Source organism: Heptranchias perlo, chromosome 16, assembly GCF_035084215.1.
Source record: "Heptranchias perlo isolate sHepPer1 chromosome 16, sHepPer1.hap1, whole genome shotgun sequence".
Classification (NCBI taxonomy): Eukaryota; Metazoa; Chordata; class Chondrichthyes; order Hexanchiformes; family Hexanchidae; genus Heptranchias; species Heptranchias perlo.
Genome location: NC_090340.1, coordinates 44581229 through 44601389, shown reverse-complemented (window position 1 = coordinate 44601389; position 20161 = coordinate 44581229). Strand labels below are relative to the sequence as shown.

Sequence of the window (20161 nt, the reverse complement as noted above, 5' to 3'; positions counted from 1 at the left end):
TGATGGTTGAATAGGACATGGTACAAGTTAGAATATGGGCAGCAGAGTTTTGGATAAGTTCAAATTTATGGAGAGTGCAAGGTGGGATTGCTGCATAGGTGAGGTAGCCCGGTGCTGTTGACTGTGGAACCTTACCTCAGCTCGAGGGGCCGTCAGGAGGAGGGAAGAAAATCGAAATGAAAATTGGAGAGGAAAATTGTCAATGGTCCCATTTGCAGTGGCTTGGTTTGATATGTAGTATAAAAACAAAACAAAAACCATGTAATTCTCTCAGTAGGTGGCGGTATTATTTCAAAGTGGGAGCCTATTTTAACATCTGTCAGGTTTTTGTGTGAAGGGAAGCAGCAGCCAACTCAAGGTTTGACGTAAATCCCGTTACCCCGCAGTAGAGACAGCTGGCATGTGTTTTGAAGAGAAAAAGTTGCACATTTAGAATCGTCAATACTGGCTGGATACAACCTAAATTATTGGAAACACGTTGAGTAATAAGTCTGAGTTGATTTGTCGAGATTTTTTAGTTTTTTTTTGAATTTGGGCTCATTCGGAAAAAGGGGGAAGAGAAAAAAAAAAGGCAGGAAGACAGAGCGAAGGAAACTTTGAAGCCGTGTGTTACAGCGCGAACCGAGCAAAGTGACAACACCGGCTGCTGGCGCCCGATCAAATCGGGAGTGGAAACTTCAGCGGGACCACTGCATTTCTCCGTCCAGTCGGAGCTGGTGCTGGCAGCTCCGGGAGAGGAGAATCAAACTCCCGTGAATTAAAAAAAAAGGTTGTCTCATGAGAATTCCTTCTCCCTCCCCCTCCATAATGGAAGAAGAAATGAAAAAGTGGGAGTGTCTATTTACTCATAACTGTTTTGAATGATACACTTTGTAGGTGGAATGTGAGCACTACTAGAAGTCGGTGGAAGTGGCCGGATCGCTGACTCCCTGCAGCCAGCAGACATGTGTTGGTGCTGCTGAACGTTCAAAGTAATGACACAAAGTAGAAACTTGCTTTAGGCGAGAATGGCTTTCCGCGTGGTTTCCTGACTTCTCTGGTACATAACTAAGTGAATTTGGTTGCGAAAGGTTGGCGCACACGGCCCAGCGCTTTGAGAGTTGTCGGGAGTAAGTGCTCTCGTTGAGCTCGTCTTGTGGGATGGAAGTGCAGGTGTTGTGCGGCTTCTTCTACTGGCTTGTGTTGCCCCTCTCCCTTCTGGCTGGTGAGTATGGTCAGGGATGTGGGTTTTTAATATTATGTGTATCATATAGGAATTCGGGACAATGTATATGCAGTAACTTTTTTTCTGGTGATGTCACGAGGTGCCCCCTCTCGGAAATGCAAGAATCGTTTGTTTTTCTTTTAAATTGAATAGTTCGGTTCCTCTCTTCCCCCCTCCCCCCCCCCCCCCCCCGCCGAAACAATACACAGAACTATTTTCTCATCATATCACCTTAAAATGACACTGGAAAAGTGTATTTAATAAAACTGTATTGGTTTACTTTTGTTGCGAAAAATTGATGGAAGTAATTTAAACAATATGAGTTAAAGGTAACATCTCATGGCCCGCAAAATGCTCACCGAATTCCAAACTTTCCATGAGATATTGGTTTAAGCCGCAGAATATTTTTTCCAACTGTCTGAACAAAATTAAGTTTCTTTTAAATAAATTTCACTAAAATGACCTAGATTTCAACTTTATAATATAAATGATTTTACATACTAACATATATGTAATGCAATCATTTCAGTTGGTATTTGTGATATTTTATTTTTCACTGAGGTCATGCAGACCCACTGGTGTGACATCAGATATCACACCAGTGGGTCTGATACCCACTGAAGTAAGGTGGGGGGAGCATAAAAATCTGCATAGACCTGTTGTGCTGAATGGCCTGTTTCTGCACTGTAAAATTCTGTGTAAACCTACCGATGTGACACAGTATAATGAGAAATTCAGTGGTTGACGATGCGTTGCAAATGTGTTTGTGACCTTGAGCTGGTTCTAGGTTCCACTGCTTGTAAACCTATAAGCCTGAAATTAATGAGTATCTATATTCTGTACATGATAGCAATTCAGTTATTGTTGTACCACGGTCCTTCATTATACTGCTAGGTTTAGTACCAGTTCATTTTGGCAATTATAATTGAATAAGAAAATCTCCCATGTCCCCTTGCCCTGGGCCATTACAGAGCCATTATTTTGTCTCTTCTGATACCATTGTGTTACATTTTTTTTCCAAAAAATATACTTTATTCATAAAATTTGCAGCAATACATACACTACAGTTGTCATATCACATTCCAAATGTACACAATACAGATCATACAATTTGCAGGCTACATCAAGTACAGTTCAATGAACACATTGGACATAATTACAGTTCATGACACTCTAGGGTGCCTCATTGCATTACACTCAATACAGATTATTGATAACAGGTACGTTACAGATTCTTTACAGGTTCATTACAAATTCATTACAGTTACATTACTTCAATTAGAATTTTACATTCTGCCCGAGGGGGTTTTTCCCTGATTGCAGCCCCTCGGTATACAATGGCGGGAAGGCTCTAAACGGTTGCCTTTCCCCACAGAGCCTTTGCGGTGGCCGCACCCATCCTCAGTGCGTCCCTGAGCACGTAGTCCTGGACCTTGGAATGTGCCAGTCTGCAACACTCGGTCGAGGACAGCTCCTTGCACTGGAAGACCAGCAAGTTTCGGGCAGACCAAAGGGCGTCTTTCACCGAGTTGATGGTCTTCCAGCAGCAGTTGATGTCCATCTCAGTGTGCGTCCCCGGGAACAGCCCGTAGAGCACAGAATCCTGTGTTACGGAACTGCTCGTGACGAACCTGGACAGATACCACTGCATCTCTCTCCAGACCTTCTTTGCAAAGGCACATTCCAGAAGGAAATGGCTGACGGTCTCGTCTCCACCGCAGCCTCCTCAGGGACAGCACGCGGTGGCGCTGAGAGTCCGGGAGGGCATGAAGGATCTGACGGGAAGGGCCCTTCTCATACATGATCAGAGTTTATGCTCAATGTCGATCAGGCATTATGGTCTGATGAACAGCAATGACTAACACTAAAGGACAATGATCTTCTAAATCAGGGTGGCAATACAGCATAGCATATAAAACATACTTGTTTTGATTGGGAGAAGGGTCTTACCATTAAAACCTTTTTTTAAAAAAATGGTTATATTAACATCCCTTTTGTTTTGTTCTATCCATTTTAATTTTTCCACCATTTTCAATACCTGTTTTTGTTTAAATAGTTTGTTGATGACATCATCAGGGGTGCTGGCTTGGAAAAGTTACTGAACCTGATGGCTATGTGAGAAAGCTGAATTAACATGCACATTTGTTGCTGAATCATCCCTGGGTTTATGACTGTATCTCAACAAATGATCATTCAGCTCCCTAATGGTTGGCCTCATGAACTCCTTCAAGCCACTAGTTCCAATGAGGCCATCAACATTCTCTGTTTAAAAAGCAATAATAAAACTTATTGAAATGAACAGAGCAACTTAGGAAAATGCTAATTGTGGGTATTGTAACTATCTGCTTTAAAGGGGCCTTATGGTGAGTGCTCCAGAAAAAGAGCTGCCTTGACAAGAAAGTGACTGTTATTTTATATGTAATATAAATTAAATGCATTTTGTGATTGAGCAGTACTGTAAATGTGCATGTAACAGCTTTCATTTTACAGAGCATATCCTCAGGAAATGAATGCTAACTTTGCATCCGATTGACGTGTTTAGATCACCCCTACCTAACTTGTTTTCCAGTTGAGCAATATGCTAGCCAAAGTAGCAAACTTTTTCAGCATTGGGGGCAAGTATAAATCCTTCTCAATATATTAAATCAATATAAAATCAAGACAGGTTTTGTCATTCTTGATATATTTACTAATTTTACACATATTTTGTATGTGTAACACTAATAACGCTAAGCACACATCACACTGTTATGGAGCAAAAATTTTTTGTTTGTACTTATGTTCCTTCTAAGCAAGGATGTTAGGGCAATGAAACTCTAATCCACTTTTGGCACCTGGTGTCAGCTTCCAGGACTCCTAGGTTAGGTGTAATATTGACCAGCTGTGAAATGAAACATTCATTTCTGCACCCCAACAATGTGCACCCCAACAATCACAGGGACACTGTTTATGGGCCAAATAATTATTCTGCCAATTATTTTAAATTATTTGTTTGTAGTTTGTTCAGGGAATAGTGTGCGTGTGTGTGTGTTTTTATAACTGACTATAAAGTTAAGCAAGTGTGCTATCCCAATGGCTCAACTGGTTAAGACATACACACTAGAAGGTCCTAAGATCAGTCCACAGTCTATGCTGATTTCACCTGGAATGGTGATAGGATGTTCCGACTGGTCTTGGTGCAGTGCCCCTGAGTTAGAGAGGAGGAAATCTGCCAAGTTTCCCGATTTTGATTGGTATTCAGCAACTCCTGCTTGAAGTGTGTGCGTGTCAGTGCACATACATGTGTGAGTTCACATAGACATGATGCCCATTCAGTTAATTAGCCTGTCAGGATTCATGGTCTAGGATCATACATAAATAACTATCTGAGGGTGGGATACTACCATTTACATTTCAAATCCTGCAAGGAATCAATGCCTTTGTGAGATGAGAAGGGAGAGAAAATTGGTGCATGGAGGGGGGAAAAGTAAAATGCAACAGAAATACAGACTAATGGCAACAGGGATACACTCTGCTCAAACCTAGTTAAAGTTTTTTTCCATTTTAAGATCAGTATATTTAAGCTCAATTGCTAATTTTAAATCTGAGATAGATAGCTTTTTGCCAACCAAAGGTATTAAGGGATATGGGCTAAAGGCAGGTATATGGAGTTAGATCACAGATCAGCCATGATCTTATCAAATGGCGGAGCAGGCACGAGGGGCTGAATGGCCTCCTCCTGTTCCTATGTTCCTAGATATAGGATAACAGGCTGGACTGTTGTTGCAAGGCAATTCAGAGCTTCAGAAAACACTTCTGTCCTTATCAACATCATTTCAGCCCTGAGATACGAACATATGAACATACGAAAATAACGTACAGGAGAAGACCTGCTGGTCCATCTAGCCTGTCCTGCATAGTTGTGATGCCCTATGCATTGCGATTCAGACACTTCCTACCCACTAGGAGCCATGTAACCTCCTAGGAGAGGTGAAAAACCAGATAAAAACCCAAGCCAATTAGGTGAAAACATTTGGAACATTCCTTTGTGACCCTTTTCAGGCGATTGAAACTGGTCCTATGGAGATCACATTGACCCCGACTTATTACAGAGCCTGACTCATATAACAGATGTCAAATGTCGAAATACAAGCTAACCATGTTTTTTTTTATATATATATATGATTAAAGCAGATTGAATTTGAAATAGCATTTTTTTTTGTGTCTTCTTTTGGTGGTAGGAAATGACACAGCAGAGTTCTTCAACTGGATCATGTGATTTGATTTTACATACTATATACACCACTTGATTTGAATTGCATTGCACGATGCAGGAGAGTAGCACACTGTAAATAGTATGGACTACTAAAAAAAAACTGTACAATGTTGTAATGACTTGCTGAAACAACATCTTTGGTCAAATTGCTTCTGTTTACAAAAAGATTACAAAATAATACTATTTTAAACAGAATCAGTATAGGCAGTCCAATTACTTTAACATGTATCATACTTGTGGCTGAAAAAACCCCGGAAATTTCAACAATGCTGTTTCCTTAGTAGATTGCAATACTATTGCAGCAAATTGCTGTTTGCTGCAGTGTTTGCACAGGTTTTAAAGTGATATGTATGCATATGTATAGTTTCCTGGATCAGGACTTGAAATGAAAATGGTGGAGTCTCAGATAAAAGCAACTTACAAAAACAAATTCAATTTCCTTTCACGAAAGGTGGCACAGTATTGGAACATTTTAATGATAATAGTTGATCTCCTTTGGCGCTACACATGGAAAGTCAAGAATATGTATAATCTTCAGGTGTTGGAGTTAGAGGTGGGGAATAAATGGATCAGGGCATGCAGTCCTATTTTTGAAGTCATACATTCTGTCTTTGATTTTACGTAATACTTCATTTTGATATTATTTATGGTTAAATAGAAAAACTTGGGTCCATTTAGGAAGCAGAGAAGGAGAGTTGGTTGGAGCTCTGCAATACGGGGGTGGAGGGGAGGAATTACAGCGTGACCTATTTACATAGGCAGTTCTGTTATAAATGTGATCTTGTAATGGGAAAAAGTTAACATAAAAACGTGTCAATGGGAAGTAAGGTTTTGTAGAAAGGAAGTGCCCACAGACATAAGATTTTTAATACATGATAGGCAGATATTAATAATATTGGCTACTAGTGTAATGTCATCAAGTTAATGAAACTTTGGTAATTATTTGTGCAGAGTTTGTGGCTACACGAAGTAATTGATCCTGATTTACATCAGAATTTGAGTTTAAATACAGTTATGTTTCATTAATCATTTTCCTCCCATCTAGATTCTTCTTCCTTTCACCATGGCCGAGATAGGCAAGTACCTGAATCCAGGTCTTTTCAATTGATGCTCTGTAATTATCCGTTAGAATGTGTACAAGATCAGTTTGGGATGACTCACCCACTACTTTATATTCATTTCTTATATAAAATTGTCACGTCTTTGCATGACATGGCTCATTAATACAAATTGTTTTAATCAGTTGCCAGTTTTCCCTTTCTTTTTTCCCTCCTCTCATGAAAGTGGTAATTAGTGCTAGGATGTTGTACTGTGGATTCCATTAACCCTATGGTACTTTGTCCAAGTGGCCAGTCTTCAAATGTGAGCCCAGCCAGTGAGTGCTGGCAGGCTGTTTTGGGGGCATCTCTTCAGAGCTTTATCCTGTCCTTGGCCAATGTCCCCATGTGTACTTTTCGGCAGGAGCCAGCAGGTAGTAATCAGGAGCAAGAACTTTGGTTGAGTTGTTTTTTGCATAGTCCAGGAGCACTGAGGGCTGCTGTACTGTCCAATTGCACTCAGCTGAGTTCAGCTAACTTGGCACAGATCAGGAATCAAAGCTGAGACCTTTTTATTCAGATTTAATGGTGATGTAAAATTTTTACATTCTGCTTTCTGGCATAGCTTAGTAATTTGCTCTCTGAATCTATTCTTATGTCAGATAATAGCTCCTCATAAAATACCTCATCAACATCATAGAAAATAGAAAATCATAGAAAATTTATGGCACAGAAGGAGGCCATTTGGCCCATTGTGTCTGTGCTGGCTGAAAATGAGCCACCCAGCCTAATCCCACTTTCCAGCACTTGGTCCGTAGCCTTGTAGGTCATGGCACTTCAGGTGCACATCCAGGTACTTTTTAAATGAGTTGAGGGTTTCTGTCTCTACTACTCTTTCAGGCAGTGAATTCCAGACCCTCACCACCCTCTGGGTGAAAAAAATCTTTCCTCAGCTCCCCTCTAATCCTTCTACCAATCACTTTAAATCTATGCCCCCTGGTTATTGACCTCTCTGCTAAGGGAAATAGGTCCTTCCTATCCATTCTATCTAGGCCTCTCATCATTTTGTACACCTCAATTAAATCACCCCTTAGCCTTCTCTGTTCCAAGGAAAACAACCCCAGCCTATCTAATCTTTCTTCATAGCCAAAATTCTCCAGTCCTGGCAACATCCTCATAAATCTCCTCTCTAGTGCAATCACATCTTTCCTGTAATATGGTGACCAGAACTGCACGCAGTAGTCCAGCTGTGGCCTAACTAGTGTTTTATACAGTTCCAGCATAACCTCCCTGCTCTTATATTCTATGCCTCGGTTAATAAAGGAAAGTATTCCATATGCCTTCTTAACCACCTTATCTACCTGTCTTGCTACCTTCAGGGATCTGTAGACATGCACTCCTAGGTCCCTCACTTCCTCTACACCTCACAGTTTCCTCCCATTTATTGTGTATTCCCTTGCCTTGTTTGCCCTCCCCAAATGCATTAGCTTACATTTCTCTGGATTGAATTCCATTTACCACTTTTCTGCCCACCTGACCAGTCCATTGATATCAATTAAATTAAGCCAAGCATTTTGATTAATGGAAAAAGGAGTTGTGTTTCAATCTCGTTTAGTCTCAAATTGTGAGAAATTCAACATGAAACTTGAACATTTTTGTCTTATCCTTATCATGTTTATACTTCATTATCATGTTAACCATGTAACAGCCAAAATTACCTATGGTTTCATCATTATACGTTTCTCACCGTATTGTATTTATTTGGTGGTGCACACCAGTGCGCTTTGGACCTCAACATTCTTAAAATGTATCCCATTGTTGACAAAACCAAGGCAAAAGCTTCTTTTCCTTCTTTGCCCCCTGCTTCCCAACCCACTTCATCCAGTTGCCAATGTTTTCTCCTGGCTTCTGGACATGATTCTTCTCTCTTGATGGCAGCAGCTGACTGATTTTGCAGTGCAATGATGATAGCTTGTTTTTGTCTACAATTATTCCTGGCACGAGGCAATGCCTCAAGAATGTGAAAATGTTTTCAAATATTTTGAAGCTTAAAGCGTAAAAAGAAAACTTAAACTAGTTTATTAACTAGAGTAATAAAACTGTAAACAACCAGTTTTAAGGCTTGATTTGCTTTAGTTTAGTTAATAATCTAAAAACAGAGACTTGGCAGGGCAGCTCAGACCTGTGGAATGCGCATCCTGTGCCATGTGGGAACTCCAGGACGCTTCCCTTGTCCTGGATAACCACATGTGCAGGAAATGTTGTCAGCTGGAGGAGCGCAAGCTCTGGGTTTCGGACCTTGAGCAGCAGCTGGCGTCACTGCAGTGCATCCGCGAAGCTGAGAGTTTTGTGGAAAGCACGTTTCAGGAGGTGGTCACCCCACAGCTTAAGAGAGGGACTGAGTGACCACCACACAGACAAGGAGGACCAGGCAGGTAGTTCAGGAGTCCCCTGAGGGCATCTCACTTTCTAACCAGTATTAAATACTGGTGGAGGAGAGGGTTCCTCTGGGGAGTGCAGCCAGAGCCAAGACCTGAGCACCATGGGTGGCTCAGCTGTAAGGGGGGGGAAGAGTCAGGTCAGGAGAGCAATAGTGGTAGGAGATTCCATAGTTAGGGGAGCAGACAGTTGTTTCTGCGGCCGCAGGCATGATCCAGGATGGTATGTTGCCTCCCTGGTGCCAGAGTCATGGATGTCACTGAGCGACTGCAGAACATTCTGGGAGGGAAGGGTGAACAGCCAGAGGTCGTGGTCCATATCGGGACCAATGACATGGGTAGAAAGAGGGATGAGGTCCTGCAGGCAGAGTTTAAGGAGTTAGGAAAAAGATTAAAAAGCAGGATCTCAAAGGTAATAATCTCTGGATTACTCCCAATTAGAGATGCATGCAAGAAGGGTACAACTATAATCATGGGTGACTTTAATATACATATAGATTGGTCAAACCAAATTAGCAATAATACTGTGGGGGAGAAATTCCTGGAGTGTGTACATGATGGTTTTCTAGACCAATACATTGAGGAACCAACCAGAGAACAGGCGATCCCAGATTGGGTATTGTGCAATGAGAAAGGATTAATTAACAATCTTGTTGTGCGGGGTCCCTTAAAGAAGAGCGACCATAACATGATAGAATTCCTCATTAAGATGGAGAGTGAAGTAGTTGAGTCCGAAACTAGGGTCCTGAATCGAAATAAAGGAAATTACGAAAGTATGAGATGCGAGTTGGCTATGATAGATAGGGGAACTTTATTAAAAGGGATGACGGTGGATAGGCAATGGCTAATATTTAAAGAACGTGTGAAGGAATTACAACAATTATTCATTTGTGTCTGTTGCAAAAATAAAACAGGAAAGGTGGCTCAACCGTGGCTTACAAAAGAAATTAGGGATAGTATTAGATCCAAAGAGGAGACATATAAAATTGCCAGAAAAAGCGGCAAGCCTGAGGATTGGGAGCAGTTCAGAATTCAGCAAAGGAGGACAAACAGATTGATTAAGAGGGGAAAAATAGAGTATAAGAGTAAACTAGCAGGGAACATAAAAACTGACTGTAAAAGCTTCTATAAATATGTCAAGAGAAAAAGATTAGTGAAGACAAATGTAGGTCCCTTACAGTCAGAAATGGGAAAAATTATAATGGGGAACAAAAAATGGCAGACACTTAAACACATACTTTGGTTCTGTCTTCACAAAGGAGGACACAAATAACCTGCCAGAAATGTTAGGGAACCAAGCATCTAGTGAGAGGGAGGAACTGAAGGAAACCAGTATTCGTAAAAAAAAATAGTGCTAGGGAAATTAATGGGGCTAAAGGCTGACAAATCCCCAGGGCCTGATAATCTACATCCCACAGTACTAAAGGAAGTGGCCCTGGGAATGAATGCATTGGTGATCATCCTCCAAAATTCTATAGACTCTGGAACAGTTCCTACAGATTGGAGGGTGGCAAATGTAACCCCACTATTTAAAAAAGGAGGGAGAGAAAAAACAGGGAATTACAGACCAGTTAGCATAACATCAGTAGTGGGGAAAATGCTAGAGTCTATTATAAAAGATGTGATAACAGAACACTTGGAAGGCATTAACACGATTGGACAAAGTCAGCATGGGTTTATGAAAGGGAAATCATGCTTAACAAATCTACTGGAGTTTTTTGAGGATGTAACTAGTAGAATAGATAGGGGAGAACCAGTGGATGTGGTGTACTTGGATTTTCAGAAGGCTTTTGATAAGGTCCCACACAAGAGGTTATTGTGCAAAATTAAAGCACATGGGATTGGGAGGAATATACTGGCATGGATTGAGAATTGGTTGACAGACAGGAAACAGAGAGTAGGAATAAACGGGTCTTTTTCCGGGTGGTAGGCAGTGACTAATGGGGTAATGCAGGGATCAGTGCTTGGGCCCCAGCTATTCACAATATATATCAATGATTTGGATGAGGGAACTAAATGTAACGTTTCCAAGTTTGCAGATGACACAAAGCTGGGGTGGAATGTGAGCTGTGAGGAGGATGCAAAGAGGCTCCAATGTGATTTAGACAAGTTGGGTGAGTGGGCAAGAACATGGCAGATGCAGTATAACGTGGATAAATGTGAGGTTATCCACTTTGGTTGTAAAAACAGAAAGGCAGATTATTATCTGAATGGTGATAGATTGGGAAAAGGGGAGGTGCAATGAGACCTGGGTGTCCTTGTACACCAGTCGCTGAAAGCGAGCATTCAGGTGCAGCAAGCAGTTAGGAAGGCGAATGGTATCTTGGCCTTCATTGCAAGAGGATTTGAGCACAGGAGCTGGGATGTCTTACTGCAGTTATATAGGGCCTTGGTGAGACCACATCTGGAGTATTGTGTGCAGTTTTGGTCTCCTTATCTGAGGAAGGATGTCCTTGCCATGGAGGGAGTGCAACAAAGGTTTACCAGACTGATTCCTGGGATGGCAGGACTGACGTATGAGGAGAGATTTGGTCGACTAGGCGTATATTCACTAGAGTTTAGAAGAATGAGAGGTGATCTCATCGAAACATATAAAATTCTAACAGGACTAGACAGACTAGATGCAGGGAGGATGTTCCCGATGGCTGGGGAGTCCAGAACCAGGAGTCACAGTCTCAGGATACGGGGTATGCCATTTAGAACAGAGATGAGGAGAAATTTCTTCATTCAGAGGGTGGTGAACCTGTGGAATTCTCTACCACAGAAGGCAGTGGAGGCCAAGTCATTAGATGTATTCAAGAAGGAGATAGATATATTTCTTAATGCTAAAGGGATCAAGGGATATGGGGAAAAAGCGGGAACAGGGTACTGAGTTAGACGATCAGCCATGATCATTTTGAATGGTGGAGCAGGCCTGAAGGGCCGAATGGCCTACTCTTGCTCCTATTTTCTATGTTTGTATGTTTCTAAGGCGGATGAGCTGAGGGCACAGGTAGACACGTGGAAGTATGATATCGTAACTATTACAGAAACATGGCTTAAAGAAGGGCAGGACTGGCAGCTCAACGTCCCTGGTTACAGGGTTTTCAGACGTGATAGAGAGTGGGATGAAAAAGGAGGGGGGGGTGGCAATTTTGGTTAAGGAAACAATTACAGTTGTGAGGAGGGATGATATTTTAGAAGGAGCATCAAATGAGGCCTTATGGGTTGAGCTAAAGAACAAAAAAGGGGCAGTCACACGACTGGGAGTGTACTATAGACCCACAAACAGTCAGAGGGAGATAGAGGAGCAAATATGTCGGCAAATTTCTGAGAAGTGCAAAAACAATAGGGCCGTAATAGTAGGGGGTTTCAACTACCCTAATATTAACTGGGATACAAACAGTGTGAATGGTATAGAGGATGCAGAATTCTTAAATTGCATATGGGAGAATAGCCAGTATATAGCAAGCCCAATGAGAGGGAGGGCGGTTCTGGATTTAGTTCTAGGAAATGAAGAGGGGCAGGTGGAAGAAGTAGCTGTGGGAGAGCATTTTGGTGGTAGTTTTAGCATGGTTATGGAACAGGACAAAGACAGAGCAGGAGTTAAAGTTTTCAATTGGGGAAAGGCCAATTTTATTAAACTGAGAAGTGATTTAGCAGAAGTAAACTGGGAACAGCTACTTGAAGGTAAATCGGTGTCAGAGCAGTGGGAGACATTCAAAAGGGTGATTCAAGGGGTTCAAGGGAAACATGTTCCCACAAAGAAAAAGGGAGGGGCTGCAAAATCTAGACCCCCCTCCCGGATGCCAAGAAGCATTCAGGGTAAGATAAGGCAGAAAAAGAAAGCCCATGATCGACACCGGGAACTCAATACTGCGGAAAGCATAGAGGAGTATACAAAGTGCAGGGGTGAAGTTAAATAGGAAAGCAAAGAGAGGTCATGAAAAAATCTTAGCAGGTAAAATCAAAGAAAACCCAAAGATGTTTTATAAATACAATGAGAACAAGAGGATAACTAAGGAAAGAGTAGGGCCTATTAGAGACCAAAAAGGTAACCTATGTGTGGAGGTGAAAGATGTGGGTATGGTTCTTAATGAATACTTTGCATCTGCTTCACAAATACAGGGATTGAAGTTAAGGAGGAGGAGTGTGAAATATTGGATGGGATGAACATAGTGAGAGAGGAAGTATTAAGGGGATTGGCATCTTTGAAAGTAGATAAATTACCAGGGCTGGATGAAATGTATCCCAGACTGTTAAAGTCTCCGCTATTTCCTCCCTGGTTTCTTTTAACAATCATTTTCCAAACTTCACTGGATACACGCGTAGTGCCAGAGGATTGGAGGACTGCTAACATTGTACTGTTGTTTAAAAGGGGGGCCAAGGATAGACTGAGTAATTACAGGCAAGTCAGCCTAACCTCGGTGGTAGGAAATTTTTGGAATCAATTCTGAGGGACAGGATAAACTGTCACTTAGAAAGGCTGACTAATCAAGGACAGTCAGCACGGATTTGTTAAGGGGAGGTTGTGTCTGACTAACTTGATTGAATTTTTCGAGGAGGTGACAAGGAGGATCAATGAGGGTAGCATAATTGATGTAGTCTACGTGGATTTTAGCAAGGCTTTTGACAAGGTCTCACATGGCAGATTGGTCAAAAAAGTAAAGGCCCTTGGGATCCAAGGGAATGTGGCAAATTGGATCCAAAATTGGCTCAGTGGCAGGAAGCAAAGGGTAATGGTTGACGGGTGTTTTTGCGACTGGAAGGCTGTTTCCAGTGGGGTGCCGCAGGGCTCGGTACTAGGTACTTTGCTTTTTGTGGTATACGTTAACGATTCAGACTTAAATGTACGGGGCATGATTAAAAAATTTGCGGATGACACAAAGATAGGCCGTGTGGTTGATAGTGAGGAGGACAACTGTAGACCACAGGAAATATCAATGGACCTATCAGATGGGCAGAAAAGTGGCAAATGGAGTTCAATCAGAGAAGTGTGAGGTAATGCATTTGGGGAGAGCAAACAAGGCAAGGGAATACACCATAAATGGGAGGATACTGAAAGGGTAGAGGAAGTTAGGGACCTTGGAGTGCATGTACACAGATCCCTGAAGATAGCAGGACAGGTAGGTAAGGTGGTTAAGAAGACATATGGAATGCTTTTCTTTATTAGCCGAGGCATAGAATATAAAAGCAGGGATGTTATGCTGGAACTGTATAAAACATTAGTTAGGCCACAGCTTGAGTACTGTGCACAGTTCTGGTCACCACATTACAGGAAGGATGTAATTGCACTAGAGAGGGTGCAGAGGAGATTTATGAGGATGTTGCCAGGCCTGGAGAATTTTAGCTATGATGACAGATTGGATAGGCTGGGATTGTTTTCCTTGGAACAGAGGAGGCTGAGGGGTGATTTGATTGAGGTGTACAAAATAATGAGGGGCCTAGATAGAGTGGATAGGAAGGACCTATTTCCCTTTGGGGTCAATAACCAGGGGGCATAGATTTAAAGTGATTGGTAGAAGGATTAGAGCAGAAATGAGGAAAAACCTTTTCACCCAGTGGGTGGTGGGGGTCTGGAACTCACTGCCTGAAAGGGTGGTAGAGGCAGAAACCCTCAACTCATTTTAAAAAGTACCTGGAGAGTCGTGACCTGCAGGGCTACGGACCAAATGCCAGAAAGCAGGATACGGCTGGTTGGCTCGTTTCTCAGCCGGCGCGGACACGATGGGCCAAATGGCCTCCTTCTGCGCCATAAATTTTCTATGATTCTAAATAACAAATGGATTGGTAGTAATGTGTGTCTTAATACCAGTTCAAGTGGATGCATATTTTTTTCCAATGTTTTTCTTAAGTTTTAGAAATTTTAGGCAGTTGTTTATGGGGTGCTATAATTTTTTTAGAATTACAAAGCAATTTACAGGGCATGAAAATCTTGCAACGCAACCAGTTTCACCTGGATGTAATTTTTCTATAGTCAGTAATGAAGTATATTCATTTCCTTTCATATTTACAGTTGGACTGTACAGCTTTAAGGAAGACATTGAGTATACTTGAGACTTGTATATGCTGATCTAAAAGTGTGTGTGTACCTGCATGTTAAAGCAGATATTTATGTTTTAATGGGCAGGTAGGAAACGTATCTAGTTAAGAATAAATCAATGTCAAACATTTTTATTATGTTCATAGGTTTTCATTCCATAAATAACAGATTTTCCATCTGAATTGTATGTCTGTTTCTTTTAAAACCCATTATTTCCATAATCACCTGCAGTAACTGACAAGTCAGCAGTGCACTGACTGTTTCATGCACTGTCAATAATCATTCAGATGACCTAGTTCAATACTAATGCATGGAACTTCTGTTTATTGTGAAGAATGAAAGGATATTTTGCTAAGCGACACTGACCTATTAGCCATATATATGTAATAAATTGAATATTAAGTAAAGAATGACTTAAACTTACTTTAAGACAGGTAAATGTACCGTATAATTTTGGAATTGATTTTGGCAGTGTGGCACTATAACTAGCCAGAAGAATTGCATTGGAAATGTGGCTAATTGTTTATTCTATCTGCTTATTATTTTATAACTTCTGTTGAAATGTTCCTTATCATAAAAAGTAACTTATCAGCATTTCCTGTTGTTGTGTTAAAATCTTGTCTTTCACTTTCAATACAAATTCTTTGTGCAAATCCACAATGAACAACTGATAATCTTTTTGTCATCCACATTTCTTCCTGGTGCAGTTGTGAGAGTCTTAAGCCCCGATTTTAACTCCGGGCATGAGTGAGGTGTGGGAGGGTGGGGTGAGCAAAAAGCTCGCATGGCTGCTTTGGCAAGAGGCCCAGGCCATTTTAAGCCTTGGGACTCATCACTATGTTTGCAGGATGGACTCTTGCCTGAATCCAGCAGGGTCGATGAGGAGGCTGGTGGGCGAGAGTAGGATTTCGGATGGCAGGCGGCCGCTGCCCAGGACCTGAGGGAACGCCTCTGGTGCTCGGAGGATAAATCCTTTATCCTTTTTAATAACAAATTCGAAAAGCTAGAGACAGTAATATGTCTGACAATTAACTACATTTATTATTGTTTCAAAACATTCATCTTAAGACTACATGCAGAGCAGTTCATGCAGTCCTACGTTTAGATACTTGCTCGTAAAGACATTTCTGGGAATTGTGAGCATCGCTTATCCAAAGCCGTTCACGATACCTCGCTTTGAAGGCAGCTAAAGTCCCGACTGAGTGAAGCTTTGTATCTCCTTAATACCATTTTAAAAATAATCTTCTGTTGTCCAATTCTGGCTGAGGTTAACTTCGTTGGGTATTTTATTACCCTTAGGTCACTGAACATACAATGATAAAGGCCTCTTGTCCTGGTTAATATCCTGCTACATTGTCTAAAGTTTCACCCTTCAGCAACCTTTGTTTGCTACGTTTGCTCTTTCTGAACTTTAGCTTTTGTCCTGGGGTGTCATTGTGCTCAAAAGATAAAATCTTGCAGCATACAGTTTAAACCAATTCTGATTAATTCATGTGGTTTAACCATAATTGATACATAAGTTGTCCTGTCTTTGTTTTGTATTAAAATAATGTAAAAACATATCTATATTCTTACATCCAGCACCAGGGTAAGTCGTCGGGTGGGTCAGGAGGTGATTGCAGTCAGGGGAGGAGGGGCAGACTACAGAGATTCAGAACAGATCTAGCAGCTCAAAACTGGGAATCCATGAGGTTCTGTGGGCCATCAGCAGCAGCAGAATTGTATTCCAGCACAATCTGTAGCCTCGTGGCCCGGCATATTCCTCACTCTACCATTACCAACAAGCCAGGGGATCAACCCTGGTTCAACGAGGAGTGTAGAAGAGCATGCCAGGAGCAGCTCCAGGCGTACCTAAAAATGAGGTGCCAACCTGGTGAAGCTACAACTCAGGACTACATGCATGCATGCTAAACAGCGGAAGCAACATGCTATAGACAGAGCTAAGCGATTCCACAACCAACGCATCAGATCAAAGCTCTGCAGTCCTGCCACATCCAGTTGTGAATGGTGGTGGACAATTAAACGACTAACGGGAGGAGGAGGCTCTGCAAACATCCCCATCCTCAGTGATGGCGGAGTCCGGAACGTGAGTGCAAAAGACAAGGCTGAAGCGTTTGCAACCATCTTCAGCCAGAAGTGCCGAGTGGATGATCGATCTCGGCCTCCTCCCGATATCCCCACCGTCACAGAAGCCAGTCTTCAGCCAATTCGATTCACTCCACATGATATCAAGAAACAGCTGAGTGCACTGGATACAGCAAAGGCTATGGGCCCCGACAACATCCCGGCTGTAGTGCTGAAGACTTGCGCTCCAGAACTAACCGTGCCTCTAGCCAAACTGTTCCAGTACAGCTACAACACTGGCATCTACTCGACAATGTGGAAAATTGCCCGATTATGTCCTGTCCACAAAAAGCAGGACAAATCCAATCCGGCCAATTACCGCTCCATCAGCCTACTCTCAATCATCAGCAAAGTTTTGGACGGTGTCGTTGACAGTGCTATCAAGCGGCACTTACTCACCAATAACCTGCTCACTGATGCTCAGTTTGGGTTCCGGCATGATCACTCGGCTCCAGACATCATTACAGCCTTGGTCCAAACATGGACAAAAGAGTTGAATTCCAGAGGCGAGGTGAGAGTGATTTCTCTTGACATCAAGGCAACATTTGATCGAGTGTGGCACCAAGGAGCCCTAGTAAAATTTAAGTCAATGGGAATCAGGGGGAAAACTCTCTCCAGTGGTTGGAGTTATACCTAGCACAAAGGAAGATGGTAGTGGTTGTTGGAGGCCAATCATCTCAGCCCCAGGACATTGCTGCAGGAGTTCTTCAAGACAATGTCCTAGGCCCAACCATCTTCAGCTGCTTCATCAATGACCTTCCCTCCATCTTAAGGTCAGAAATGGGGATGTTCGCTGATGATTGCACACTGTTCAGTTCCATTTGCAACCCCTCAGATAATGAAGCAGTCCGGGCCTGCATGCAGCACGACCTGGACAACATCCAGGCTTGGGCTGATATGTGGCAAGTAACATTCGCGCCTGACAAGTGCCAGGCAATGACCATCTCCAACAAGAGAGAGTCTAACCACCTCCCCTTGGCATTCAACGGCATTACCATCACTGAATCCCCAACCATCAACATCCTGGGGGTCACCATTGACCAGAAACTGAACTGGACCAGCCATATAAATACTGTGGCTACAAGAGCAGGTCAGAGGCTGGGTATTCTGCGGCGAGTGACTCACCTCCTGAGTCCCCAAAGCCTTTCCACCATCTACAAGGCACAAGTCAGGAGTGTGATGGAATACTCTCCACTTGCCTGGATGAGTGCAGCTCCAACAACACAAGAAGCTCGACACCATCCAGGTCAAAGCAGCCCGCTTGATTGGCAGCACCCCATCCGCCACCCGAAACATTCAATCCCTTCACCACCGGCGCACTGTGGCTGCAGTGTGTACCATCCACAGGATGCACTTCAGCAACTCGCCAAGGCTTCTTCGACAGCACCTCCCAAACCCACGACTTCTACCGCCTAGAAGGACAAGGGCAGCAGGCACATAGGAACAACACCACCTGCACATTCCCCTCCAAGTCATCACCATCCCGACTTGGAAATATATCGCCGTTCCTTCATCGTCGCTGTGTCAAATTCCTGGAACTCCCTTCCTAACAGCTCTGTGGGAGAACCTTCACCACACGGACTGCAGCGGATTAAGAATGCGGCTCACCACCACCTTCTCAAGGGCAATTAGGGATGGGCAATAAATGCCTGCCTCGCCAGCGACGCCCACATCCCATGAATGAATAAAGAAAAAAGGTGGTGGTGAAAGATTTCCTTGTGGGTCTTGGAGGAACACTCCTGCTCCACCTGGCCCACAAGGAAACCATTAAATGTTTACAAAATTCTACCTTGCTTGGCGTCACATAGTGGACGTGGGAGTGTGGCACGAATGGGGAGGTACGTACTCCGTACCTATTATAACCACCCCCCCCCATCGCCCCGGCACAGCCCATTCTCATCAGATGCGCGAGGGTTGAAATCGGATCTTAAGAATTCCTGTCGTTGATGACAAAACTATTGTATTCTTGGAGGCTCACACTCCCAACAGAATATTCATCTCCTTTTACTCCATAATGCAGTGTACGAGTTCTTGAGAGATTTATGGCTTCATTAATGTACAGAACAAAGGCCCACACTAAAGGGGTGATTTTTTTACCTAACATGCCTGGTGGGAACGGGATCCAGTTTGGGTCGAATTGGTTTTACATCCCACCCGATTTTACTCTTTATTGACTTCAATGGAGAGTAAAGTTGGGCAGGGTGTAAAATGGACGTCCAACCCAAACCCGCCCTGTCCCTTGGGTGGGTTAGGTTAAAATGACGTCCTTACTGTAGGCCTTTGTTATATTCACTAATGAAGCCTTTTGTACTTTTTTGCAGGGACTGTTTCAGTAGCATCTGTTCTAGTTAACAACTTGGTTAGCTTTGCACGCGTGAATTAGCAACCAGAAGACAAATGAGTGTAATGCAGATTGTGCGTTATTTGTACTTGGTGCTTCTCCTCCCTCCCTCACCCCACCTTCATAATGTTACCAAGGCTGAGAACTCCACGTTTGGTAAATTGTGGAAGTGAGTACATATTTTTTTGCTGCAGCACAATAATACATCAAGCTGTTAATGTTACTTGGCATCCAGTGGTAGAATTTTATCTAAGTTTCACTTTAATGATCAAAGAGAATCCTATGCAGTATTAATTCAAGGCTTTGAAGATCACTGTTAAAACCCAATGATCTATTGCTGTTCTCTAACTTTGTAATTTTTGTTGAAAGAGTTTTCTGCTATTGGTGATTGTAGTTTTGACTCCCTCCCACTGTAGAACTATGAAGTACTTGCTTGTGAGAGTTGAGACAGTACAAAAGTAAATAAATATATCCTTGCTATAAGCCAGCAAGCGGTAATATTCATCCTAACCCCACTGCCACCAGTAAATGTTTAATTACATTTAAGGCATGTAAATATAGCATGGAGTGTTAGGACATGGTTCTGTTTCACTGTGGAATTTTCAGTGACAGAGGCTTGGGAGCAGGTCACCATTTTATCCTTTTAATTGGGAAATAGTGCAGAGGGAGTGGAATCTGAAAGAGGACAGTAGAAAAGTCTCTTAGAAGAAAATGGATTAGATAAATATTTGAAAAGGAAG

The 20161-nt window shown here is 42.5% G+C and overlaps 1 protein-coding gene across 4 annotated transcripts in view; it reads left to right on the top strand.

Annotated features, from left to right (window-relative positions):
* Positions 1-394: 394 nt before the first annotated feature.
* The window catches only part of piezo1 (piezo type mechanosensitive ion channel component 1 (Er blood group)), a 334545-nt gene continuing 314778 nt past the window's right edge, over positions 395-20161 (top strand). For all 4 annotated transcript variants that reach the window (XM_067998049.1, XM_067998050.1, XM_067998048.1 and 1 more), the window contains exon 1: positions 395-1204. In XM_067998049.1, coding sequence (XP_067854150.1) covers positions 1141-1204 — 64 coding nt within the window. In that variant the 5' untranslated portion in view covers positions 395-1140. The remainder of the gene's footprint in view (positions 1205-20161) is intronic.